At 34.8% G+C, this 26,707-nt stretch overlaps 3 protein-coding genes across 4 annotated transcripts; all 3 read left to right on the plus strand.

Moving 5' to 3' along the window:
• Positions 1-13,849: 13,849 nt before the first annotated feature.
• LOC132623669 (uncharacterized) lies at positions 13,850-17,210 on the plus strand. The gene is made up of 5 exons (XM_060338460.1): positions 13,850-14,503; positions 15,149-15,202; positions 15,612-15,715; positions 16,208-16,246; positions 16,808-17,210. The coding sequence occupies exons 1-5, from the start codon at positions 14,428-14,430 to the stop codon at positions 16,904-16,906; spliced, it is 372 nt and encodes a 123-aa protein (XP_060194443.1). The 5' UTR covers positions 13,850-14,427; the 3' UTR covers positions 16,907-17,210.
• Positions 17,211-17,671: 461 nt separating this feature from the next.
• LOC132621446 (general transcription and DNA repair factor IIH subunit TFB2) lies at positions 17,672-23,746 on the plus strand. Of its 2 annotated transcripts, none has more exons than XM_060335720.1 (15): positions 17,672-18,137; positions 18,782-18,949; positions 19,639-19,707; positions 19,838-19,931; positions 20,100-20,200; positions 20,327-20,378; positions 20,450-20,509; positions 20,645-20,713; positions 21,256-21,339; positions 21,435-21,518; positions 21,770-21,855; positions 22,028-22,118; positions 22,882-22,962; positions 23,240-23,314; positions 23,419-23,746. In XM_060335720.1, the coding sequence occupies exons 1-15, from the start codon at positions 18,025-18,027 to the stop codon at positions 23,551-23,553; spliced, it is 1,362 nt and encodes a 453-aa protein (XP_060191703.1). In that variant the 5' UTR covers positions 17,672-18,024; the 3' UTR covers positions 23,554-23,746. The 2 variants fall into 2 exon arrangements, with proteins under 2 accessions (XP_060191703.1, XP_060191704.1); XM_060335721.1 differs by having other exon boundaries at positions 17,692-18,137; positions 20,330-20,378.
• Positions 23,747-24,547: 801 nt separating this feature from the next.
• LOC132621447 (tetraspanin-19-like) lies at positions 24,548-26,460 on the plus strand. The gene is made up of 6 exons (XM_060335722.1): positions 24,548-24,798; positions 25,178-25,277; positions 25,411-25,491; positions 25,617-25,721; positions 25,810-26,023; positions 26,101-26,460. The coding sequence occupies exons 1-5, from the start codon at positions 24,632-24,634 to the stop codon at positions 26,005-26,007; spliced, it is 651 nt and encodes a 216-aa protein (XP_060191705.1). The 5' UTR covers positions 24,548-24,631; the 3' UTR covers positions 26,008-26,023; positions 26,101-26,460.
• Positions 26,461-26,707: the final 247 nt, after the last annotated feature.

Raw genomic sequence — 26,707 nt, forward strand, 5'->3', positions numbered from 1 at the left:
GTCTGGTATCATGATTCTTTAGCACAATTTGTTATCCTGTCTGAGTAAACTTTCGAAAGGTCAAATATATTTATTAAAAAAAAAAAACTTATTCTAAAGAAGGAAAATAGTCAAAAATGTTTCTCTACTTTGGAAAAATGACTAAAAATATTCTCTATTACAAATTTAAATAAAAAACTCCTATCATATCATTAAAGTTTTCAAATGTACCCCTATCTTAATGAAAATCTCTAACATAACCCTATTTCATTTTTAAACCCGCTTCATTTAAATCAAACTCAACAAAATAAAAAATGCATATGGGTTAATTGTTCTTGTGTCTAGTGGCTCCAAATGTAGGACTCAGGAATAAATTGATCGCATATGTGTTTTTTATGTAGTTGGTCTGATTTAAATGAAGCAGGTTTAAAAATAAAAAAATCGAATTATATTGGGGATTTCAGTTAAGATAGGGATATATTTGAAAACTTTAATGATTGGAGGGGTATTTTTGACCCAAATTTATAACGAACGGATATTTTTAACCTTTTCTCCAATAAGGGGCATTTTTTACCCTTTATCTATAATTTTCAAATGGTAATGAATTATTTAAACTTAATTTTTAAGATAAGGAGTTGTTTTTGTCATTTTCTCGTACAACATCGAGTCCGGAACCAAAATGCCTCAAAAAAAAAATATTTTGAATCAAAATACCCCAACAAAAAAAATACCAAACTACCTTTAGCGCAGTAATTTACTGCGCTAAAGCAGTTAACGGGGACGGCTCTGTTAACTACTATAGCGCAGTAATTTACTGCGCTATAGTGTCCCTCCCTTTTGGTTAACCCTTCTTCCATTACACTTTTTAACGTACTTTGACCATAGATTAATCATGCTTCGGGACCCCGAAACTTTAATATTTTATATAGAACCCTACTTATTTTTGTGCGATTAATAAGGTAGGATCAATACATCAAGGATACAGAAAAGTCGGATGGCCGTTTTAGTGGTTGAAAAGTGCTCGAATGTCATTTTCGTTTGAAGGCTCGGTGACATTAGCTTGAAGTTCTTTATGAATACTTAAACTTGTTCATTAATAATTAATTCAAAGTTAGTCAAAATGGCAGCATTCATACAAAAAAAAAAAACTTAATTAAATTGCATCATTCATAACCTTGAGTAGATGAAAATACTTAACATACTAATATTCTTCAAAATAACAGCATAATCATAAATTAAACTTAAAACTAAAATTACAAAATTCTTAATCATCATCAGAGTACAAGTCCTCAATATCGTCCTCAGAAAAATATTGGCGGTTTCTTAAGACACATCTTTTTTCAGTAGCAGTTAGTTCTCTACCGGTTGATGATGTTTGTTCTTCGGCCAACTTTAGCATGTAAAATCTACATCGTCTTGCCAGCATTCTGTTGTTTTCTTTTCTAATCCTTTGCACGGTAAGCTCGCAAGTTTTTGGACCTACTCGAGGCATGGTTAAGGAGTGCCTTGTTGGGATTGGAGCGTTGAGATTTTTCAAGTCACGAACAAGACGTTCTGATTCGACAAGCCGATGTGACCATTCTCGGCGTAAACCGCAATAATATTCCCGCGGATCTGAATATTTCACACTGCGGAAATCATCATTACGCTCTATTAGAAGGTGGGATTTAGCTCATCTAGTTTGAAATCACTGGTATCACTCGAAAAACTGCTGTGATTTGAACTCTCATCGTCACTGCTATTTGGTTCTTTTGGAAGGAGTAAAGACCAAGCTGAGTTTCTACTACTCGACATTGAATATGGTGTAGTCTAATAACAAAAGAAAGGGCTACTTAAATAGTTGCAAACCCCCAAGTACCCCCGGGGGAAGGGAGAGGGTCTTTATGACCCTACCTACTTACCTTATTGTAAGAAAAATATTAATCTTCATCGGACATTTCACAGTCCGAATCCCACTTGGATCTAAATCTTGTGCTACTTTGTATACCATATTCTACCCTATGGTAACGTATTTGCATCCGATTGTTCTCTTTGCGAAAATGATTAAGAGCCAAATTAAACTCTTGTGGAGTTTCGCGAGGCATTGATATAGCACGTTTTTTTGGGCGTTTAAGCCCTACTGACGTTAACTTGTGCTCCAGTGCTGCAGCCTCCCTAACACGCCAATCTCATTCCTCTCTCATTTTATTATTGTATTCTCGATTGAATCTATCGTTAGGGTTATTTGAGTAATGAAAATCATCATCATCTAGTTCCCAGGTCTTACCTATTGCTTCAAATATGTTTGCTGGAGTGAACGATATAACACGACTAATATCTCTAAATTGGTCAAAAAATGACATAGTAACTCAATTTTGTGTGGAATGTTGTGTGGTTGGTAACAACTATTCGTCAAATTACGTTATATAAAGTTTGATTTGAATCATGACGGTTTTCTGTTTGACAGTTAAGGTGATGATATGGGGCAGGGGTATAGCGCAGTAAAATAGTGTGTTATACTAGTATAACGCATTAAATTACTGTGTTATACTGTCATAACGCGGTATTTTACTGCGTTGTGACAGAATAACGCAGTAATTTACTGCGCTGTTCTGACATAACACAGTTATTTCATGCGTTATGCAACACTCCGTTCTTAATTTGATTTGACGTAACACTGCAAGACACTGTGAATTGCATGCATGCGTTGGTTCTATATTCAAACTTCAAATCCTATTAATACCGAGTTCGTATAAGGCAAAAAAAAACAAAAAATTCAAAGTTTCATCTAGTTTTTGCATTTTGTATTCCTCTTAAATTATTCAAAATATGGCAGATGTTCCAAGAATTAGAGTTTCTTTATTCTGGGACGGACAAATTATATTCGAGGAAAATAATTTGCGCTATGGTTCTTCCCCAAAATACCATGTTAAGTTTCCACGTGACTTAAAATTCTCAAAACTACTCCAAGCCTTGTATAATAGACTACAAGTTAGTAGAAGTGATTTTGATCTAAATATAATTGGAAAATATCCAATGTCATTTACGCCGCAAGGTGTAACTAGTTATGGACAGTGGGTCATTCAAGACGATGATTCTTTGACTGATTATTTGAAGGCGCCTTATGATTATAGGCAATGCATAACTTTAAACGGCCTTGAAATGTATATAGAGAAGGTCCCCATTAATCAACTTGAATTCATGGCTAAGGCTCCTCGGGAAGCCCGAAATAGACCTCGTCGGGAAGCCCCGTCTATAATTCAGGCCGAAGTCACTCAAGCGGAACCTACTTATCAACACAATTACCCTGACATGAGTACGTATGAAAGCATTTTGACTAGCCAAATTCCTTTGGATAGTTTAAGTCAGCAATTTGACGGGCAGTGGTAAATATTCATTTTTTACATTATTATTATTATTATTATGTGCAGTGGCACTTGAATGCTACTAATGATGTCGACTATATTATTTAGGGGTTATACACCTGATATGGATCATATCGGACGGTCTCCTCAATCGGGATGAATGAATCAGGTTGGAACATCCTCAGCCTATCCAACAACTCAAAGCGATGGTCCTTCCTCAAGTTTCGGTGCAGTTGATTACTATCGATACATCTATTTTTTTTAACATCAATAGTGTTATTTGATGTGTAGTAGTTAAAACACCCTAATTTCTTATGTAGGGAGAATGTGGTGGTTGCACCAAATTATAGGCAAAGGCCTGCTATGGATGGTTCGGATTATTCGAATTATAAAGTGACATCATCCAGCGATAGTGAGGAAATACCTAATGCGGAGCAAAGTGACGATGAGATTGAGGTTGGAACTAATCCTCAACATCAAGTAGAACTGTTGCAAGACATGATGAACAGTCCGGCACACGAGGAGGAACTGAATTCACAGCAACTATTTGAACAGCAAGAGTCGACTCCGATTCAGCCGCAAAGCCAATTTCAACAGCAAGAGTCGACCCCGATTCAGTAGCATTCCGATGAGATCCCCTATCTTGATCACCTTGAAGATCGCCCAGATGCCTTTGCCTTTACTGGGGATGATGATCATATTCGGCGAAATTTGTGGAAAGAGCCAGTGGATCTTTTAAAACAAAAGGCTCATATTGAAAAAAAAAGATGATTTTCAGCTCGAAAAAATCATTGCAAAGGGATGTTAAGATTTATTGCATCCAGGGGATGAGGGAGTTTAAAGTTGACGATTCCACACGAAAACTTTGGCGATTGGTCTGTAAGAGAAAATATCAAGGCTGCGAATGGATGCTCTGTGGTAAGGAAACTACTGAAAAGATGTGGACTATTTCAAAGTTCTACACAAAGTACACTTGTGATATGGGTGACCTCCCAGATGATCATTGCAATCTAGATACTAATTTGATTGCACGTGTATTAGTTGGCGACATTAGAGAAAACCCAAGGTATCCCCTTCGCTTAAGTTTATTTTATTTTTGGTGTTAATATAATGTTCCTCGTTGTTATATGCTGATATTTCAACTTTTTCAAGTTCCCTATTAAAGATTTTATTAGAGCCGTCCTGAAAGTATATAGCAAAACTGTTACTAGGAGGAAGGCGTATCTTGGGCGTAGGCGTGCACATGAGATAGTCTTCGGCAATTGGAAGGGCTCTTTCAAGACGTTGCCGAGATACATGGCGGCTCTACAACACTTCAATCATGGTACTGTTGTTGAATGGAAGCTCAAATCGAAGCCTGGTGTGCCCGGTAATATTTTTGATTTTGTGTTTTGGGCCTTCAAACCACGCATTGATGGATTTGCTCATTGTCGGCCTGTAATATCAATAGATGGAATACATGTGTACGGGAAGTATGACATAAAGCTGCTAATAGCAGTTGGAATGGATGCAAATGGAGCTATATTCCCTCTAGCTTTTACAATTGCAGCTAATGAGAGCATTAGTACGTGGGGTATGTTTTTGGACTACTTAAGGCAACACGTTATTAAGGATCACATGGGAATATGTGTGATATCAAACAGACATACTGGCATATTACACAATATGTTCAATTTGTAGGGGTGGCAGCCACCCTTTGCCTACCATCGTTATTGTTTAAGGCATTTGAAGGCAAACTTCCAAAAGACATATCGAATCCCAGCACTTTGCAATTGGATGTGGGCGGCTGCAACAGAGCATCAGGAGAAGAAGTTTAACCTGCAGATGGACATTATTAGGCGGGCGAATGAGGAAGCCTTCCACTGGTTGAATGCAATTGATAAAGACAAATGGACATTACACCAGGATGAAGGTAGGCGATGGGGTATGCTGACAACAAACAGCTCTGAGTCATTCAATGGCTTGTTGAAATCTGTACGGGGACTACCCGTCACCGCAATGGTAAGAATGACATTTAAGTAGGTTGTGGAGCGGTTCGTCAGTAGATTAAAAGAGGCCAAAGCACATGCAATAGCAGGTCTAAGATGGATGCCAAAACCGTCAAAACTGTTCGAGTACCACAAATATAAGGCTCAGAAACATGACCGGATGGAGTACAACCCTGCAGAGCGCATATTTGAACTCACAACAAGTGTGCACCAAGGTAAAGGAGGTAACGTCCACACAATTTGTGAGATTCCAAGAACATATACATGCGGCAAGTGGCAATCATATCACATGTCATGTTCTCATGCCTTCAAGTGTTTTATCGCAGTGGGAAAAAACGCCTCCCCGTACATGGCTGAGGAATATACAATTGAAAATTATGCAAGAACGTATGCTGGAAGGTTCTACCCACTTGGTAGTGAGAGTTATTGGCCACCGGATCCATTTTCAATGGTTGCAAATAAAGCATTTATCCGTAAATTCAGAAAGAATGCATACTCGCGTATTCATAATGAAATGGATGTTCCACCGGGGAAATACACTCGAAAATGCTCATTTTGCAATTATGTTGGTCATGATAAGCGCAAGTGTCCCTTACGACATGGTGGTCAAACTACATCTCGCGATGGAAGTAGCTCTCGTGGTGGAGGAAACTTTCGTGGTGGAAGTACCTCTAGTGGTGGTGGCACATCTCGCGAGCACATCTCGTGGTGGTGGCGGAAGATCAACTCAAGGGCATTAATTGATGAAAGTTTTTTAAGTTTTTTTCTTACTTTGATGATTGTATTTTAAAAAGTTTGAGTTTCTTATTAATGAACAAGTTTAAGTATTTTCATCTACTCAAAGTTATGAATGATGCAATTTAATTAAGTTTTTTTTTTTTTTTTGGTATGAATGCTGCCATTTTGACTAACTTTTAATTAATTATTAATGAACAAGTTTAAGTATTCGTAAAGAACTTCAAGCTAATGTCACCGAGCCTTCAAACGAAAATGGTGTTCGAGCACTTTTCAACCACTAAAACGGCCATCCGAACTTTTGTGTATCCTTGATGTATTAATCCTACCTTATTAATCGCACAAAAATAAGTAGGGTTCTATATAAAATATTAAAGTTTCGGGGTTCCGAAGCATGATTAATCTATGGTCAAAGTACGTTAAAAAGTGTAATGGAAGAAGGGTTAACCAAAAGAGCCGGACAAAAAAAAAAAAAAAAGGAGGGAACTATAGCGCAGTAAATTACTGCGCTATAGTAGTTAACGGAGCCGTCCCCGTTAACTGCTTTAGCACAGTAAATTACTGCGCTAAAGATAGTTTGGTAATATTTTTTTTTTGTTGGGATATTTTGGTCAAAATATTTTTTTTAGGGACATTTTGGTTCCGGACTCTACAATATCCCATCGCCTGGCCCACCGAGTCGGTGACAAATTTTCCATTCACTCCACCTACGAGTAATCACCACTCAGGACCCATATGCATTCATATGTCCCCTCAATTTCGATAATAATCTGTTCGACAGATTTATGTAAAGCTATCTTCTCGAGCTGCTCCTTCCAAGACAAACATAGTACATATTTGGTTCTGTAGAAAAGGAAAAGAAAAAGTACTACTACTGTTAATAGGAAATGATTTTAAGTATATCTAAATACCTTATCTCTTCAAAATAATTTTTTTCTAAATAAGCATTTTTGGTTTTGGAATTTTTTTGCCCACGAGTTATTAATTAGTGATTAGATGAAAGGGTACATGTACTTCAATGGAACAGTACATGAATAAAAATCAGAATAAAATAGTAACTCAATAACCAGAATTAACTATTTTTCCTTCTTAGAATGTCTCTAGTTGTGCTGTTTGGTGCTCTGATTCTAGAGAAGGTTGATGGGATCAGAACATAATAAATTTGAAATATTTTATTCCATATCCATTTTAACTACTATTTGTTGTGTTTTTGCTTGAGTTGTACGTAGATTTGAAAAAAGAAAAAAAGTATTTATGTGTTTTGCTTGAGTGGTAATTAAGTAGATTTGGAAAAGAATAAAAAATCTTTGCTCGCAATTACATATTTTTATTTTATCGAAAGGGATAAATAGAGGTGACGTGATATCTCATGTAAGCCTGTTATCCAGTTTGAACCGGATCGGACCGGTAACCGGTTAGTAAACTGGCCAGTTTCCGGTCTAAAAACCGGAACCGGCCACCGGTTCCGGTTTATCGGTTTCAAACTAGAAACCGGACCGGTCCGGTCCAAAACCTCTTTTTTTTTTTTTTGGTATAGTATATATATATTATAGTATTTATTAGTATATTGTAGGTATATTTACATATGTTATATAAGTTTATATATTTACTGACTAACAACATATACGTATATATATATTAAGTTATATGCTTAAGTTATACTACATATACCTAAAATATACTAAGAATATACTTATATATATCAATATACTTAGGTTATGTAACTCATATATATATATATATATATATATATGTTTAAGTTATATGCATACTATATATACTTATATATGTTTAAGTTATATGCATATTATATATACTTATATATGTTTAAGTTATATGTATTATAACTTGAGTTATTTATAGCTTAAGTTTTTTCTAAGTTTATAAATTCCTATTTTATAAATTAAGTATATTTATATTATAAGTATATTCTTAGTATATTTTAGTTATTTTTCAAGTATATAACTTTCTAGTTTTTAATTTAAGTTGATGTATATTATAAGTATATTCTTAGTATATTTTAGGTATATTCCTAACTTAATATAAGTAAAAATATGAACACAAGTAAATAGAAGAAAGCTCAATGAGCCATATATTTTATTCATTCATGGATAACATTTATTTGTAAGTTGTAATTTTTTTTTAACTTGCAAATAATACATGAGTTGCAAAGAAATAATAGAATAATAAAATCACCAATTGTCAATCATTTGGTTAATATCCGCCATATCATATTCGGTCATGAAGATATCTTCAAAGTCTTCCATTTGGTCGGCTCCACTTGCTATCAAATCTTCAATCTCTTCCTCTTCGCCTTCCACCGCTTCTAAGTTTTGGTTGCGTCGCTCTGATCTAATCCAATAGCGAATGCACACTAATACTGCAAGCTAAATCCAGATAATGAGTGTCTATGGTCTCCAATTTGTTGTCTTCCTTGGCTAAATGCACTCTCCGAAGCCACGATTGATATTTGAACCGTAAGGATATCTCGAGCCATTCTTAAAAGTATCGGATGACTCGCCTTGTATTTCTTCCACCATGCTAAGACGTCCAAATCATCAAGTTGATCGATATCCACATTTTGTTGCATCAAATAAAGGTGATATTCATCAAAGTTTGCATTAGAAGAAGGAGTTGGATGTGAATGTAAAACGTTTAAATGCAACAAACCCGACAAGCCCTTTTTGCTACTTTGAGAAGTAGTAGGGCGTGGAGCAACGGGTGTAGCATTTTCTTCCAAATTAGAATAATGACTAAAAACTTTTCTAAATTCGACATCAATAGCGAGCTCGACTTCAGCTAAAGATGGTTCAACTTCCTTCAACTTCTAAAAAGGTATAAATTTGATTAACCAATGCTCTACTATAAGACATTTTTAAACAAAGATTTAAAAGAGAACCCAATATAAATAAAGTTGGGATGGAAAAAAAATTCTTCTTAAATTTTGTTGTCATATTAAAAATAGCCGCTTGATAACCGGATTTATATTTATACTCTTGTAAAACTCTAGTTATTTCCGCTAAGTAGGCTAAAATTCCGGTTACCGTGAGATAGAATTGTCTAAAAAAAGCAAGAGTTGCATTATAAAATTTTTGTAAGAGTTTAACACATTCCTTAACATCTTCCCAATCGGTAATATTTAACCAATCATCATTATTCGTATTAAAATGGTTGTGAACTTGTTGTATGGGAATCCTATACTCATATGCTTGTTGTAACATAATGTAAGTGTAGTTCCACCTAGTCTCAACTTCTACTTGAATTTTCCTAGGTCTAAGGCCATTTTCCACACAAGAATTCTTAAAATCTCTCAGTTTTGCCCTATTAGCATTACAAAAAAGAAACGCAACCGCATTTCTAACTTTTTGAATAGAATCTTCAAAACACTCAAGACCATCTTTAACAATCAAGTTTAAAATGTGACAACTACATCTCACATGAATTTTTTTTTTATTAGCGGAGGGTTTAATTCCCTTTTTAAAAGACCAACTGTCTTTGTATTATTAGAAGCATTATCTAAAGCAATACAAAGTGTTTTTCTATAAATGTTAAAAAATCTCATAATAGTAGACATTGAATCCGCTAAAACATTTTCATCGGGACGACCTTTCCCTTCATCATATACAAAAGCTATAATTCTTTTTTGCATCACCCAATTATCATCAACCCAATGACATGTAATAGCAAAAAAATCTAACTTGTTAAGACTAAGACCCAAATCGGCGGTAAGAGAAACATTACAATTTAAAGAATTAAATACATGGCGCAAATAAAATCTATTTTTTTATACAAATCTATAACATCCGCTCTACAAGTACTTCTAGGAATACCCTCAAATAACGGATTATAACAACATTGAATATAAGTAACTAACCCTAAACCCGAAGGAAAGGAAAATGGTAAACAATCATAAGCTACCATTTTAGCTATTTCTACACGCTCTTTTTTCTTGTCATACTTAAAAATTTTACCGGTTCGTGGGTCTATCGTCATTTGAATACCCCCCATATTTGAACCCGTTTGCTCTCCCCAAACATCCTTATGTCTACTTTTCATATGATTCGTTAGTGTACTCGTTCCACCATCCTTACTAGTTTGTTGCTTAAAAAAAATCTTGTTTACATATATTGCATGTAGCTGTTTCTCTTTCCTTATTCTTAGTCATAAATCCCCAAATTTTAGCGGTTGACTTACGAGTTCTAGGCGGTTTGTCTTGTGTATGTGATTGTGCAGGACCTGTATCTCTTATGGGATTTTCGGGGGCTTGTGTTTTATCATCATCATTATCATCAATTTCATTAAAAGTGTTGGTATAATGTTGTTGCATTGCCTCATGATCTAAAAGTGGATTATTTCCACCAACATCAATACCTAAATTAGGTGTTTCGTTCACAAATGTTTTCTCATTAAACTCACCCCTAACGATACCACTACTACCGACACCACGTCTAAATCTCTTCGCCATTATTAAATAGAATTAATTTAAATCACATTCAAATAAATCACAAGAAAATAAATTGCAACAAATTAAATTGCGTAAATTAAATAGCGAAAAATAAAGATAGAGTTGGAACGAAGGTACCAAATTGCCGAACTAATTTCCAACAAAGTGAAGGCGGCTAGAATTGCAAATCCACCAAAGCTACTCCGAATTGTTGCAAAATCACCAACTCCACCAACAATATTATAATTGCAAAATTAATAATTGAAACTAGAATAAGACTTTATAATATTTAATTGAGAGAAATTTAAAGTGGCTAATTGTTGCAAAGTAACTATAATTGAGAGATTGAGAGAAAGAGAAGAGTGAATTAGTGTAGATTAAAATGGAAATGGAGAAGGGTTTATATAGGGGTGGGGGATGGGTTAAAGTGTTAAAAAAAAGTTTGGGAGGGAGGGGGGTTGGGGGGCCCAAAAGGGGAGTTTGGAACCGTTTGGCAACGACCATTTTTGCAAATGGACCTTTGGCCAACGGTCCAGCCCAATGTCCCAATGGCTACATTTAAAAAAAAATAAAAAAATTGACCGGTTTAACCGGTTCCGGTCCCAAAAATATCAAAACCGAACCGGATAGTATTAAACGGTGAACCGAAACCGGTTCCGGTTACCGGTTAACCAAAACCGGTTGACAGGCTTAACCTCATGTATCTTTCCTTCATCATGTTGTAGAAGTAAGAATAAGAAAAAAGAGAATGACCTTACTACAATTGTTGTGGTAGTTTTAAGCTTGGCTTAATACATACGATGATAGGCAACCCCTTAAATTTGTCAATAAATTTCATTAACACATTTGAATTATAATTTGTTCCAATTGAGCACCTGGAACTCGTAATAAAGTGTTTCAATTAGACACTTTCAGTTCAAATTTTGAAAAAACTTTTGCGTGTGGTTACAAGCATCTATTAGGTTGTTAAATTGCGTATGTCATCTCCTTTAATTATATGCATCAACCTCAATTACAAAACATCTGGATTTTTACGACTTATTAAGGTGAATGCGTATAATTAAAAGTGATGACATATTTTATGTGACTAACTTAACTACCTAATAGACTCTTGAGAACACGAACAAAAGTTTTAACAAAATTTGAAAATTGAAACACTTTATCATATGTTTAGGTGCTCAATTAGAGTATGAATCCAGAATTTTAAAAGGATGGGTTCACCATTTTAAATAAAATAAAAAATAAAAAAAAGGAAGTGCATTTAGTTGGGTTTGATCCCATGACCTTAAGGGATTAAATCTAGCGCTTAAACAGTGCTCCACCCAATCTAGTTTGATCATGTGTTCCTTTAGTTAATATTAAATATATTTTAAGAACTATATCATAATATACCGAGTTTAGTCGAGTGACTATGTGTTCACATAATTCATTTTTTATGCATAAATTCGTCCTCGAGAACAAGTCACAATTCAAATATCTAAATAAAATTTACTGTCAAGTTAAAAGGAGTTACCTATGTATTAAGTCTTTAAGTTTTTTGTACTATGCTCTTCAACACCCTATGATTGCAGTAAAAAGCATAGAGTGACATCACTTGAAAGCTCACTCATGAATGGACAAGTTTTACTGCAAATCTTGCTTTAGAGGAGATTGAAAGCCCGTTTGGATTAGCTGGAAAAAAATAGCTTTTAAGTATAAATGCTTAAAGTACTTTTTAAGTGCTGAAAGTTATTTTATAAATAAGTAATTACGTGTTTGGATAAAAGTGTTTAAAGGATTTTTAAAAGTAAGGGTAGTAGTGGAATTAATAGAAAGTATAAGGGATAAAAGGGTAAAGTTGTTGGTCAAACCAAAATGACTTTTAAGCCCCCCCAAAAACAAAAGTTAGGGTTGGGCAACTTCTTGGTTTTGGCTTATTTTAAGTACTTTTTAAGTTAATTTAAGCTGTTTTTTATTTTACCAAACATCTAAATAGTTAAAAATGGCTTATAAGCTGGTTTGACCAACTTAGAAGCCAATCCAAACAGGCTCTGCTATTGGTAGTGTCACATTCAATTTCGTCTTTCAGCCGTTTGATTGGTAATCACATCGCCCATCATAACTCATAAGATAGTCTATCATCTTGGTTGGAGAGAAAAGCTCGTAGTAAACCTTTGTAAGATAAAGGTATTTTCAGTAATTTATTGAAACTAGTAATTTATCAGAACTTTACTAAAATCAGTAATTTATTAAAAACCAATAACTTTCCAGTAATTTACGAAAATCAGTTTCTATTTTTCAAAACCAAAAACGTTAAAGGCAGAAATTAGATGAAACATAATTTTTTTTTAGCCCACAAGTTTCTTGTGTGTCCTTAAGAAATTCAATCCCTTCACAGTTGTCAAGGTTACTGGATTAATTTTTCCTAGGATAGAATGGAAAACTATTCTGCAATAGCGGCAATGCAAATTGCAGAATTTCAGCGAACTCAAAAAATCACACTGAAAACTTACGTTTTGCTATTGAAAGAAATGCAGAATGTAAGAGTGAAGAGGGGATATAAAGTTCGAATCAGTGACCCAAAACTGAGGCAAAGCCTTGGAATTTATAGCAAAAAATTTGGGTATGAACAGGTGCGAAAATACCTGTTCATCAAGTGTTGTGTCTGTTCGGTAATACCAGTTATACCGTTGGGAATAAACAGTCCACGAATTTTATTTAAATTAAAATTCGGCGAAAAAATTAAATTATTAAGGGAAAATAAATAATTGAATTTTAGAAATAATTTGGTCCAAAAAGATTATCAATCAATTGACCAAATTCACAAAGCCGAAGCCGAGCGATGATGACAGCGCGAGGGGAGTAACTTTTTAAGAGCTAGAAGATGTGATTCTATATATAAGCTCACAATAAGTGCTTCCCCCCACCAATGAGAGACAAAGTGGCACAAAGTGCCTTCGCAAAATGAATTTATTTGAATTTCATTTCTCTCCATTTTATTTTCTCATCATTTCCTAATTCACACTACACTCATCTTTAAAGTTCATGTCTTTAAAGCCCAACAAAAGGAGGATCATATACAGGGTGGGTAACCTTTTTACCTTTCTTTTAGTAGGCAGTTATCTTCAGGCACTCCCTTTTGCCGGTTATCTCTTCCTGAGACAGTTGTTTAGCAAAAACCTTTTTCTATTAATTTCTCTTGCAATATATTAATCTTTTTTATCTCATCTGGATCTCATTTGAGCAAATTGAAAATCCTATGAGAAAATGTTAGGCTATAGTCAAAAACTTTGTAAAATATTGCAAACATTAGACCACAATTTAATATTTTATTTGTAACGTTGAACAACGTAAGAGCAAACATTAGATCCGAGATATCACAATATGAAAGAATAATTACGCAAGGGTTGTATTTACATAACTTTACAAATAGGGACAATCCAAATAATGGCCTAAAAAGGACATTTGCGTAAATCCACTAAAATAAAAGGCCATGACAAAAAAAATAAAGGGAAAAAAAGAATTTTTGAAATTAAAATTAAAAAATATGTTTGGAAGACAAGAGTGCTTGCACATGATTTTCACTTTTAAAAAAGGTTGAAATTTTATGAGTGAACCATTATTTCACTTGTCAGATCAATTTTTCTACTTGAAGTTCAAGTTAAAATAATTGATCAAATTCTAAAATAAGCGTTTATTTAAAAATAATATTTCGAAGTTTGAAGTTGATATAATGAGGATACTTTATACTCAAACTAATAACATGTGGGAAACAAAAAAACCAAAGAACAACAAAGTCGCCTAAATTTCCGAATCAACCATTGTTTTAATTCACTATCTTCCTAACTTCAATCCTCCTCTCTGTTTTTGCCTTCCAAATTCATCTTCCACATAAGTAAAAACTTCTCTCATTTGATAGACAAAAAAAAAATAAAAAATTAAAGCTGAGAGAGAAATAATGAATTTACAGCAATGGACACCACCTTGTAACAAGCAATGCACCAATAAATTCTCGGCTCTCACCCAAATTCCTTGTAATTTACTCTCTTAATTCCCTTCTTCTTGTAATTTAAAGGTCACTTTTTTGTGTTAATATATTACCAATTGGGCATGTTAAATTATTGAAATTGATTGAGTAGTCATACGAGACTGGGGATATATTTGAACTTGTAACATCACTCATAAGTACAAGTAATTCGATTCATTGTACATTTTGATATTATTTGTCAAGATTCTCTTTAGTTTGACCAGAGACTAGTATGCCATAAACTTGATATTTAGAGAACATCTGATTTGTTGTTTGTATTAAATGACAATTGTTTAGTATGCAATAAGACGGCCCAATAGACAGGTGATGCATCGATATAGATAATGCATATAGGCGAACCCAATGAGACTGGGATTAAGACGCAATGCATTAAGTAATAGTTCGAAAAAAAAGAAAAAAAAGTTGATTGTTGCACATGTTCAGTACACTGCAAACTCGTGTATAACACTTTGATTATTACCGTACATAATCATATGGGTGCATACTTGCTGTTGCAGACACCTTCAACCTTTGAAATTATTCTTTTCGACGTTGTATAGTTTATGCGTTCCTCCTTTTAGTAGTTTATTTCTTGGAATGCGTCTAACTTGAAACTATAACTCGAATTTTAATGATGTGTAAATTTTTGTAGGGAGAGTTTTCTGCAAAAAGGCCTGTGATGCTGATGGCGATACATGGGAGGAATGTAAGTTTCAAGATTCTATTTTTATGAACGTTGTTGGTTTCAGTTGCATGTGTTCTTTACCTTGGTTCGTAAATTGTTATGACTTATGAGGAACGTAACTATGTTGCATGTGAAAAGATTGCACCAGTTAATATAAAGTTTCTAATGTTGCATAGGTATGATCATGTTATTAATTAGGAGTGTTGGCTTAGGACCGCTTAGTTTGTGAACAAGCAATTAATTCATGACTCATATTTGCAGAAAGTCCATGAAGTTGCTGCCCTTTGTAATTGAACCAAAAACATATCGTTGAGACGTTTTTTTATTAGATTAATTAATTAATGGTTAGGAGACGTCTTTTTGTTAAACTTGAAAACTTGATGCTTCTCTATTCAATTAAGGTAGAATAGAAATGAAAAGGTATATGCAGGTTTGGAACAATGTGATGAGATGTGCTATAAGAGTGCTGTTCTGAAGGATAAACAATGGAGTGCTTATATTGATCGTGCCCCCGGTTCTGCTAGCTATTCCGAGGTTTACCATCTCTTCTTTTTACACTTGTTGTCAACATGTGTTTTACTAAAAAATCATTCACTCATCAGACATATTGGAAATTTGAATAAGTACTCACTTATACGATGTGTATATGTCTTCAAAAGAACTTGATGATAATGCTGAGAAATTGTCCAACAGAACATGAATTCGTGGTAACTGATAAAACAAGTATAAGGTGCGTATTAACTGGACTTGGAAAAAAATTTCATACACCAGATAGCTAAGATTTGTGAATTGTACATGTGCTATACTTCTGTTTCATCTTTTACATTAATAGTTGGCCTTCTAATTTTGACTGAATTTTAATTGCAAAGAAGAGAAGAGGTAGCTCCTAAGTTTTTTACATCTTTACTATGTCGCCAACTGATATGTTGTTTGGAGTACAACTTTCAAGTGGACGTACGAGTGGCATTTACGATGTTCGTACCTGCAGATGTGAGTATGACATATACTGTTCTTTTATGGATGCAGGATTGTCATCGTGCTTGTGCAGCTGGTTGTGGTTTCAAGGTCAGTTTGTCTTGTTTAAAAAAAATGGGGGAAACATGCTATAGAAAGTGTTGATGATCAAAATATTTTTTAACTTCTGTACTTTCTCAATACCCCACATTGTGGGATTTCACTGGGTATATTGTTGTTGTTGTTGTTACTTTCTCAATCCTTGCTGTGACTCTGTTTGTTAGGACTAGGAAGAGTAAGAACAAAAGAATAATGAGATCTTGAAGAAAAAGGACTAGTAGTAAATCTTTCAAATTCTTATGGTTTAATGCCTATGCAATTCATGTCCATAAGTCAGAGGCGGATCTAGGACGAGTATTGCAGCCTTTGCAGGTTCAACTAAACCTATTACTTTCTGCTTGAACTATGTATACATACGGAAAAATAATTTAAACATATACGTATAATAACATCATGCTTATTCTGAACCCTCACTGACTCTGGATATATATTACATTAGCCTCTTTTTCTCTTGCTTCATTGGATGATGCCAAGTCCTTCTACAAAGAATGCATATTCATCTGCATTTCTATATTTCATTTTTATCTGACTATTTACTGTTTTGTTATTCAGTTTGATATTCCTTCTGAGGAAGTAGATAAAATCCAATCAAGCAGGTCCTCCAAGCTACCTGCAGAAGAGGAGCCAGCTGATAAAAAGAAGTCAACATAAATACAATGCAGAACTTTTGTGACATTTCCCACAAATGATTGTGTAATGTTCAAGAATAGCAATTAGTATACATAATTTATTCTACTAGGGGATTACTCCTTTAATTCAAAGATTTGTTCTACAGCAGATAACATGGGGTGAAAGTTGAGTTTTGAGATTTATAGCTTCATTAGCATTTTACTTATGCATGTGAAAGTGCTGATTTTTTGTATAATATTTACTGTGAAATTTTCTGCAAAACATAACAGAAGAGAAATTTTCACCAGGTTGTCCTTTTTGGGACAGCTGTTTAGTAAATGACCATTTTCTGTATTTCAACTTATGGACCTTTTAAACCATAGTTTATCCCTTTTAAGCAAACTGAAAATCTTATGGAAAACGTTGCATAATAATCTAAACTTATGTAAGTTGTTGCAAATGTTATACGACAATTAAATATTTTGTTTATAAAGTTTAGTAACATATGGGCAAATATTAGCAGAGTCTTATATTTCTGAAAGGGTGATTTTTTAAGGCTATATTTACACAACTTTTATAAATAGGGACAAAATCTAAATGATGATCTTAAAAATGAACGTTATCATAAATCAACCCGTAACAGAACGGTCCAATTCATCTTGGGCCTTCAAAGCTCAAACCACAAAAGATTTGCCGATTATCCCTTGATGGACAGCTATCTATCAAATGTTAGGATAACTATATAGTAAATGAATTTTTTCTTTGACCTTTTAGACTGTCCACAATCTAAAGATCTTTTGAGCAAAATAATTTATTTATGAAAAAACGTTAGGTCATTATTTATTATTGTGTATGTTATTGTTGGTGCTAAATGATAATTTAATATTTTATGGTGAGGTTGAGCAACATTAAACTCGAAATTATTTAAAAATAAAAAAAAAGGTAAATAGTGGCTCAGAAAGGGTAAATCAGCGTCAAGAAGTTTGTGGCCCAAATAGAAATAGGAAAAGAGGTTGTTCATATGTCGAAAACCGTACTGCCTCAATACAATATTGTGTAAAATGTTTATGAATGGAGGTTCCTAGTTACAATTTTCAAGATTGAGGAAAGCTAAAACCTAGGTTGAGAAATTGAAAACATCTATACTAGTATAACTTACAATGCCGCAGGTGAAGATCGTTGCGAGGAATTTCATGGACATGGTGGCTTCGTTGCCTGCTGTGAAACTCGACTTGCTTTACGACAATTCCTTTATCTGTGAAGCCATTCTTAGGTATTCCCCTAATTTTGATCCAAAGTGCATAACCATTTATTTTCCTCGTTTCTTAATCTTTTATGTATTCCCTTTAGTGATTTTTCACCAATTTAAACCATGTGCTGTGTAAATTTGGATGTAAAACAAGTTTACTTTGTCTTTGTGCTTATTATTCTGGAGAAATGGGACTTCGAGCAATAGCCATCCATATAACATACACCAAACACAAATTTATAATGTTGAATGCTCTTAAAGAAAGTATTTATACTTTGTTTTGAATACCTACATTGCAACAAGAGATTGTTTACTTAGCAACCACTATCCAAGAATATACCTCGGGCTATAGTACGGAAATACTATGTCAACTGACAAGAAATATGACTGTGGAGGTTATTGTCATTATGAACCTGATAAAATGTGGTCTTACAAAGAGATTATATTTTGAGTATGATGAATCTAATGAACAAAATAAGCCTTAGAAGACCTTTTTGATAAGATGTAAATTTGTAGATATATGTTGCTCATGATTAGTTGTACATCTCTGAGCAGAGTAGTTGAAAATATGATTTGAAAAAGAAGAAGAAAAAAAAAAATCTCTTTTGGTGATATTATTTTGAATATGTGCTATTGGATGTGCTTCATTTGTTCATTTCTTCTGCTAGATCGTTACCTCCCTTAGCGAAGAAGTATCTGCTACAATTGTTGTATATAGACATACCAATCTCGGCCAAGTCGATGGAGGAGTGGGTGCTTCCAGATGGATTCTCAAAGCATAAAGTTGCCATTGATAGATTGATACAGCTGAGAGTAATGACGGAAACATTTGACAGGTTGTTGAGCAGATTCTTCTCTTTCTTGATAGCTACTAAATTTTCCTCTTTTGAATAATTCTGCCGGCTTATTCCAATTTTAGTAATGAAAGTGATGGTTAAACTTTCTGTGCGCCTTAGCTAGATACTGGAATGCTTCTCAGGCAACATAGGGAGGTTGGAGTTGTAACTAATATAGGAGTGGAGTACTCGTAAAGGATCGAGTGAGCCTGAAGACATACTTTTACGCAACTTTGTGTTCTCAGATTTCTAGAATCGACAGACTTTAGCTTCTACATCCTAACAGTAATTTATTTCTTTTACTTCGCTGCTTGATCTCCCAGACCCCACTTTTGGGATTACACTGGGTATGTTGTTGTTGTACTTCACTGCTTGATCTTTATGTGGTTGTCATATTTTTACTTAGCACTTTAAATAATGGCGCGCAAGCAAGAGTAGGAACTTTGGTCAAAATAAGCAAGCATGATTTAAGGGAATATCTTGAAATGTCAATGCTTTCTTATCTTTCTTTTGTTTTTCCTTTTAAATTTTTGCTCTTTATAAGCATTAGCAGTTTTAGGTATCCGAAATCATGCCTCAACTAGTGGAATGACAGAGCCTGGTCAGGGGGTGGTTCACAATTTCTTTTCATGTTATTTTAGTCTGTTTTAGATTGTTGAGCGCCACCATTTTCCTTTGATTTTTTACAGGAAAAAGGAAGCCACTTATCAACTAAACCCGAAATTTCAATTTAATCTTCAGAAGCATATAGTCCATGGGTAAACTTCATTATCTTATGTATATTATTTTTTGTGGTAATATTTTTTACTCGATATCGAAATATCTGTCATATCCTTGGTCTCGTAATTGCACTGTTTGGATTATAACCTTTGAGTTCAATTACTGTAGGGGAGTCTTACCAAGGGAACCAATGCCTTCTAATATCACTGTGAGGCTTCCTAGCTTGGAGGAGTTAGAGGCATATGCCATTGAACAGTGGGAGGTATGACTTGCATTTTGTTAATAGTTCTTGTCCATTGATTTTCCTGGAGAGTTCAGAATATGTAATAATATGTTGTGAGACAATCTGCTTTGCTTTCGGTCTTGATCAATCTGCAGCCTGAATATAATTTTGGCAACTCTTTTTATGACTTGCAACTGTCGCAACCAGTGCTTTCTGCTGCACCTTATAAGCTCCAGTGAAGCTGGGAAGACCACAAACATAAGCTCTTCGATGATGAAAATTTTCCAGCGTGGACTTTTAAGTCAGAGGTACCGTCCATTTCAGTATTATGGATATATATGTACTCACACACATATGTTTAGTTCCTTGTCCATGTATGGATGGAAGATTTTTTAATAATTGACATAATCTCCATGATTTCATGCCTTCTTAAGCAGAGATGACAGAGAACCTCCAAGGTTGACTGAAAGTGGGTTCCAGTTCTTGGTACGAGTTACTGAATTATCTCAATCAATCAACGTTTCATATGAAAATGTATTGACCGTGGTGTATTACAGCTAATGGACACAAATGCACAGCTTTGGTACATCATCAGGGAGTACATAACAAATGCTGAGGTAATAATTCTTGATGCTTTTCATAGTATTCATTTGTGACCACCTCCTTCTCTCTCTCTCGGGTTTGCTTTTTCATCAGAAGCACCATTCGTCCATTTAATGAAGATTTCCTCTGTATTTTTCGTATTAATGCAGGAGCGAGGTGTGGATTCAGCAGATCTTATTGCATTTCTTTTGGAGCTAAGCTTTCATGTTACTGGAAAGGTATTATTAGAGAGATTCTTGAATTAAGTTTGTCCTGGAACTGTAGTAAATGATACTCCCTCTGTCCCAATTTATGTGATACACTTTCCTCTTTAGTCCGTCCCCAAAAAGAATGATACATTTCCTTATTTGAGAACAATTTAACTTTAAACTTTACCTTTTACGCTTAACGAGATGATCTGTAACCACACAAATATCTTTGGCTTGTTTTAGACCACAAGATTCAAAGTCTTCCTTTTTTTTCTTAAACTCCGTGCCCAGTCAAACTATATCACATAAATTGGGACGGAGGGAGTACCCTTTTTTTGAACTCTAAATGCATGAATTTAGTTGGTTTTGGAGCTCTGGTGTTTGGTTGAAAAGTGGTGAAACTGTTTTTGCAAAATGTTCACTTTGTTTCAGGGCAACAGTAATAAAAAGTTTGAAAAACTGAAATTATTGCGGAAAAGTTTTTCAACCATTTTGCCTACCAAACGCTTGTAATCCTCATTTCCTCAGTATGCTTGAGTTTCGTATGTTTCTTGAATTGTCTTCTGATATAGGCATACAACACAAACACATTAACTGATCTCCAGCGAAGTATAATTAAGGACCTTTCAGATTTGGGACTGGTTAAGCTGCAGCAGGTGAATACTACTAATTGCCCCATCAATGAGCTCACGGAAATGAATGAATTTATCTTTTCCATGATGTTCTTAATTATCCATTTGATGTTGTTTAGGGAAGGAAAGAGAGTTGGTTTATTCCCACCAAACTGGCGACCAATTTGTCAATTAGCTTAGCAGATACAACTTCAAGGAAACAGGTGTGCTGCACTCTCAAGTGTTCCCTAGAGTAGTTAGGTCAAGCTACACAGAAATCCAGTTTTATTTATTTGTTTTCCATCTTTATTTACAGTTTTCTTATGAAGCAAGCGTGTCTCAGAAATTTAGAATTTTGTGCTTCCTCAGTTCCTGTCATCCAGATTTAAATTCTCAAATTTGTTTGGAAGGAGTTCAATGATACCTTACTGACGGCAAATGCATCTTTTTTTCCCTTCCCACCCACATTCATCAGGGATTTATCGTTATTGAAACAAACTTCAGGTTGTATGCATATTCAACATCAAAATTACACTGTGAGATCCTACGCCTTTTTGCAAGGTATGCAAAAAATTTGCTTCTGTTGGTTGTGTTTCTTTCTTTCCAATTTTATCTCTGTTATGCCTAATACACTCTGTGTTTGGCTGTTGAGTGTTATTTTCTAGTAGTAGATTTCTTTCATTTAACTGCAGTGGTTAGATCTGCGAGTAACAAATTTTAGCTGCAAATACAGGGTGGAATACCAGCTTCCAAATCTCATTGTTGGTGCTATTAATAAAGAAAGTTTGTATAAAGCTTTTCAAAACGGCATTACTTCTGAGCAGGCAAGTTTCAGCTGCTATTTGTTTATTGACAAGCATTGTCTTATTTCAGATACAACTAGTTAAAATTGTCTGAGCAAGTCAACTGTATGTGGAGTGCTATATTTGTATAAAGCAAAAAGTTGAAAAAGATTGATGGTGTGGGACATTTTTGTTGGAAATTCTTTTTAATTCTTTGTCAGCTACATTTAAGAAAGAAAATAATATGTTGGCTAGCTGATAGATGATGATTGTTGATTAATCGCGTAGCTCTCAGAAAAGGTCTTTTTATACTTTTGTTTCTGGTCCCTCAATCCACTTATCATGTTTATCACGTTGGTACACCTTTCAAAATTAGCACGCACTTGAATGCATGAATGGGTTACAGGAAACTATTGCGCTTTTGGTGCTATAGTTCTTACTGCAGTACTGCATTATAGTTCTGTATAAATTAGAAAAAGTTAAATATGACAAAATGGAAACCTTTGCTTGAGTTGTTTGGAGTGGTTTATGGTCGACTTCAAATTATCCTCATCTATAGCTATCCAATATATTGGCTTAGATGTCATGGTGATTTGTTCAACCCCCCACCCCCACCCCCCCCCACCCCCCAAAAAAAAAAAAGGACCAAGCTGTCATGGTGATTTGTCAAAATGTTTCAAGTGATACTATAAAGTCTTCTGTTTGGACGTAGTTATACAGCACAAATTGAGCAGCTACTCTGCAATTGTCTTCGCTTGAAGTTAAAGTTTTGACTGCTGTTGTGATTTTGATGCATGGATTGCAGATAATTTCTTTCCTTCAGCAGAATGCACATCCTAGGGTTGCAGAGAGGACGCCATCTGTGCCGGAGAATGTTACTGATCAGGTTTCTTCACGATTTTCGATAGCATTGATATTGAAACAGAGTGTATTTTGGTTTATTTGAATTATTACTAATTGCACCACATTTGATTATCATTTGACGGACTCTTGTAGAATTTATTCTTGACTAGTAACACGTTCCCACAATTGTGGCAGACTAAAATCTATTAAACCAATTCAACAAGATATGGTTCATTGACAAAGATAGACTAATGAAAAGATTTATTGGAAAATAAGTTGTTGTCCAATTAACTAATTCAAATACCACTTTCTCATGCCAGATTAGATTGTGGGAATCTGATTTGAATCGCGTTGAGATGACGCCGGCCCACCTGTACGATGAATTCCCTTCTAAAGTGAGCGCTAAGCACCATGATATTTGCTTTACAAACTTAATTTTGATTAACAATTTGATATGTTTTGCTGTTTAACATGATTGTTTTTGCTTACTAAACTGTAGGATGTCTTTGAGGCTGCATGTGATTTTGCCAGAGAATATGGAGGATTACTGTGGGAGGACTCTAAGCGAATGCGTCTCATAGTTAAGGCTGATATTTTGACTGAGATGAAGGAATTTCTTCGTCGTCAAAAATAATAGCTCCCTTCTTTTCTGAAGGCCTTCATTTTGTACGGTTCATGAAGGGTTTCATCAGTTGTCCTCCGGCTATGTATTTTTTCCCAGTTTGTCTTGTACATGAGTTTTATTGTGGGTGCATGTTTTCATTGTGGTTCGGCTGCCTTCTTTCGACACCTTGTGATATCTATACTCACGATGGGATTACAAATCATCTCTCTCTCTCTCGCAAATGCTCTTTGATTTTGACCGTGATTTCAGTGACAAACATATTAGCTTTGGGATAGAGTGAGCGAGATAACACGATTACCAGCAGCTATTATTTATTCTAAGCAATATATTCAAGATTTTGGAATTGGTTCAGTCGTAACAGTAGTTGTAAAGTAAAAGCCCAATTAATATTCTCCTTTTCCTTTGGTTGCGTTTTTGCGTGCCCCCCTGTTTGAATTCAACTGGAAGAGGATGAATTCTTTTAAGAGAATACACAGCAAAATGAAGAAAAGAAAACAAAGGTAGCTTCGTAGCTAAAGACATTCAACTCTCTTAATAACCTAAAAGAATCTTTTCAATCTATCACCCAAACATACATATTAATTATAATACAATGACAATGTTCTCTATATTTTCTAAGCATGTTATCACACATTACACTACCAAAGCTAACTAGTTGCAGTCATCAAACACTGTCTACATAGAATCATTTTGTCAAAATATCCCTAGCACGAGCTAGCGCTCCTCCAAAATCTTCTGATGCTAACATGAAATTTTGGAAATAGACAGTTGTTCTCCTGTCCACATCTTTGGACAAAGACCGTTTTTGAGTTTATATAAGCTCAAGAAGGAACTCATAATTCAGTAGGTCCTCCAACAAAGTAGATAACTGTAAGCTCTTTCTTGGAAATTTCCTTTTTTTAGCCTATCTGGGCAATCTTTGCATGTGCATGTCACCATCACTGTTCGCATTTCTCACAAATTAAGAATTCACACAGTTATAAATCATATCAATATTTTTCCTTTCAAACATAAGAGCTAAATACCTAGCAAGTGCTCTTCTATTTTCCCTCCCAAGTGTGTGAACAGTTTCTCTTTAAAATTCAAGATGGTAAGACCTCTAAAGAGTTGCCTGCAATTATCCCTCAAGATTGCAAACATAACAATAGGATTTATGGGCATTGCGATGCTTATTTATGGTGTATGGATGATTAGAGTTTGGCAGAGAGATGCTGCGGACTCACCATCATCCCCTGATTATGCTCAGTTTCCTTGGTGAGTTCTCAACTTTGTTCAATTACTTTGACAACCTTGTTTCTTTTTTCATTTTGAGTCCAGAGGCGGATCCATGGATTCTAATAAGGAGATTCACGAAAATATAAGAATGTCACACTTGAGATACAACCTTGCGAGCTAAATTCATTTTTTGAGCCACTTTGGTCGCTTACTAGGAAACTGCTCTTATATTAAGGGGATTCAACAATCTATATGTATATGCAAAAACAAAACTTTTTTTTTTAACCATATTTGCACAGTATAATTATGGAAGGAACCCCTCTCAGACCATGTAGTGCCGTCAATGATTTTGACTCCTTGCTCTATAATACAGTCTTTGCATATAAGAGAAATGCTAATACTGCTGAAATAATGGCAGGTTCATCCATGCATTTCTTGGTGTTGGTACTGCTTTATGTGCAATCACTTGCCTTGGTCATATCGGTGCGAACTCTGCCAATTCCTGTTGCCTCTCATTTGTATCCTTCTTCTTTATAGTTCTCATATGTCATATATGTTCTTAGGAAAAAAAAATTGGCGCAAGGGGGGGTTGTTGGAAAAAGAAGCTGCATAGACAGAGATCAAAAGACTGGACCTTAACTAAAATTATAGTATATTTTCATCATATTTGTGCTTCTTCTATTAGAGATTGGAATGGGAGCTGATGTTTTCTTGAACTCTGACTGGGAGAAGGTATGCATCTATTGTTATTCAAACATTGTTGTTCAATTATCTTTTCGTATTCTCTTGATCCTGACATCAACAAAACAACCTTGCTGCTTCTCTCCAATGTTCTCATTATGTGTTACCTAAATCAGGATTTACCAGAAGACCCATCAGGAAGGTTTGATGATTTCAAGGATTTTGTCAAGTCAAATAGCGATGGCTGCCAATGGATTGCCCTGCTCTGTGTTCTAACACAGGTAAGAAAAAACCCTTCGAGAAATTTCAGTATGTTTTTTAATCTGAAACTATGTTACGCAATACTTAATAAAAACTTTTGTTAAGCAGGTGGGCTGTATCTTATTAGCTACAATTCTAAGAACTCTTGGGCAAGTTAAGGAATATAGTGATGGGAATGAAGGTGAATATGCAGAACCATCGGCTCCGCTTCTGCGATCTCCAGAACTGCCACCAAGTCCACTGTATCCATATGTTATTGGTGAACCAGTTAATAGTGAAACAAATTATGTCTACAAGATTGTTTGAGTTTTGGAACACAAAGGTTAGATCCATAGTAAAAATTAAATCTTGAAATTTCTTTTGGCTTTTTATGTTATTGAAGTATTCCAGTGTCTGCAGAAGCTGAAGTGAATGAAGTTTTCATCTATGGAAAGATGGTTGCTGAGACAGCACTAATTAGCACAACTCAAGTATTGAACTTGAAGTTTGGATATTGAGACAGAGATAAAACCTGCTAAGGCAGCTTAGTCAGGAGTATTGCCTGTGATGTAGCTTCTCCAATAGCTTAAGAATGAATTTTATGAGAGACAGATAAGACCATATTTGTGTATTTAATAGTATTATTTTGTAACTTATGTTTTCCGCGGTATCATTTCATTTATCACGGTGAATTATATTTGTTGGATATGCTATTGTAGTATTGTCAATATAAATATTGAATATTGAGTAGAAAAGATGATTGGCATCTTCCTCCGGAAACTCTAGCTATCTTAGACAAATTTTCATTAAATGAGAAGCAAAGGCAAAAATTAAAGACCAACGATTTGAGGGACAAAAATTAAAGACCACCCCAAGATAGGGACATTCATGCGAATTGCCCCATTTGCAAATTTTTCCGGGCATTTTGCACGATTGCCCTTATTCGGGGGTGGTCTTTAATTTTTCCCTTTCGCTTAATGCCTCGAGGTTCTGAGTTCGAACCCCGGCTCAGTGAAAAAAGAAAATC

This window comes from Lycium barbarum, chromosome 12 (assembly GCF_019175385.1).
Source record: "Lycium barbarum isolate Lr01 chromosome 12, ASM1917538v2, whole genome shotgun sequence".
NCBI classification, from domain to species: domain Eukaryota; kingdom Viridiplantae; phylum Streptophyta; class Magnoliopsida; order Solanales; family Solanaceae; genus Lycium; species Lycium barbarum.

What these genes read in the sequence shown, in the direction of transcription:
- LOC132621447 (XM_060335722.1), top strand. Translation starts at nt 24,632, where the DNA reads ATGGTAAGACCTCTAAAGAGTTGCCTGCAATTATCCCTCAAGATTGCA. An exon ending in TGAACTCTGACTGGGAGAAG is followed by an intron (nt 25,492 to 25,616) that starts GTATGCATCTAT and finishes TACCTAAATCAG; the next exon opens with GATTTACCAGAAGACCCATC. An exon ending in TGCTCTGTGTTCTAACACAG is followed by an intron (nt 25,722 to 25,809) that starts GTAAGAAAAAAC and finishes TTTGTTAAGCAG; the next exon opens with GTGGGCTGTATCTTATTAGC.
- LOC132623669 (XM_060338460.1), top strand. Translation starts at nt 14,428, where the DNA reads ATGAATTTACAGCAATGGACACCACCTTGTAACAAGCAATGCACCAAT. An exon ending in GGCTCTCACCCAAATTCCTT is followed by an intron (nt 14,504 to 15,148) that starts GTAATTTACTCT and finishes AAATTTTTGTAG; the next exon opens with GGAGAGTTTTCTGCAAAAAG. An exon ending in GTTCTGCTAGCTATTCCGAG is followed by an intron (nt 15,716 to 16,207) that starts GTTTACCATCTC and finishes TTATGGATGCAG; the next exon opens with GATTGTCATCGTGCTTGTGC.
- LOC132621446 (XM_060335720.1), top strand. Translation starts at nt 18,025, where the DNA reads ATGCCGCAGGTGAAGATCGTTGCGAGGAATTTCATGGACATGGTGGCT. An exon ending in AGTACATAACAAATGCTGAG is followed by an intron (nt 20,510 to 20,644) that starts GTAATAATTCTT and finishes GTATTAATGCAG; the next exon opens with GAGCGAGGTGTGGATTCAGC. An exon ending in GACTGGTTAAGCTGCAGCAG is followed by an intron (nt 21,340 to 21,434) that starts GTGAATACTACT and finishes GATGTTGTTTAG; the next exon opens with GGAAGGAAAGAGAGTTGGTT.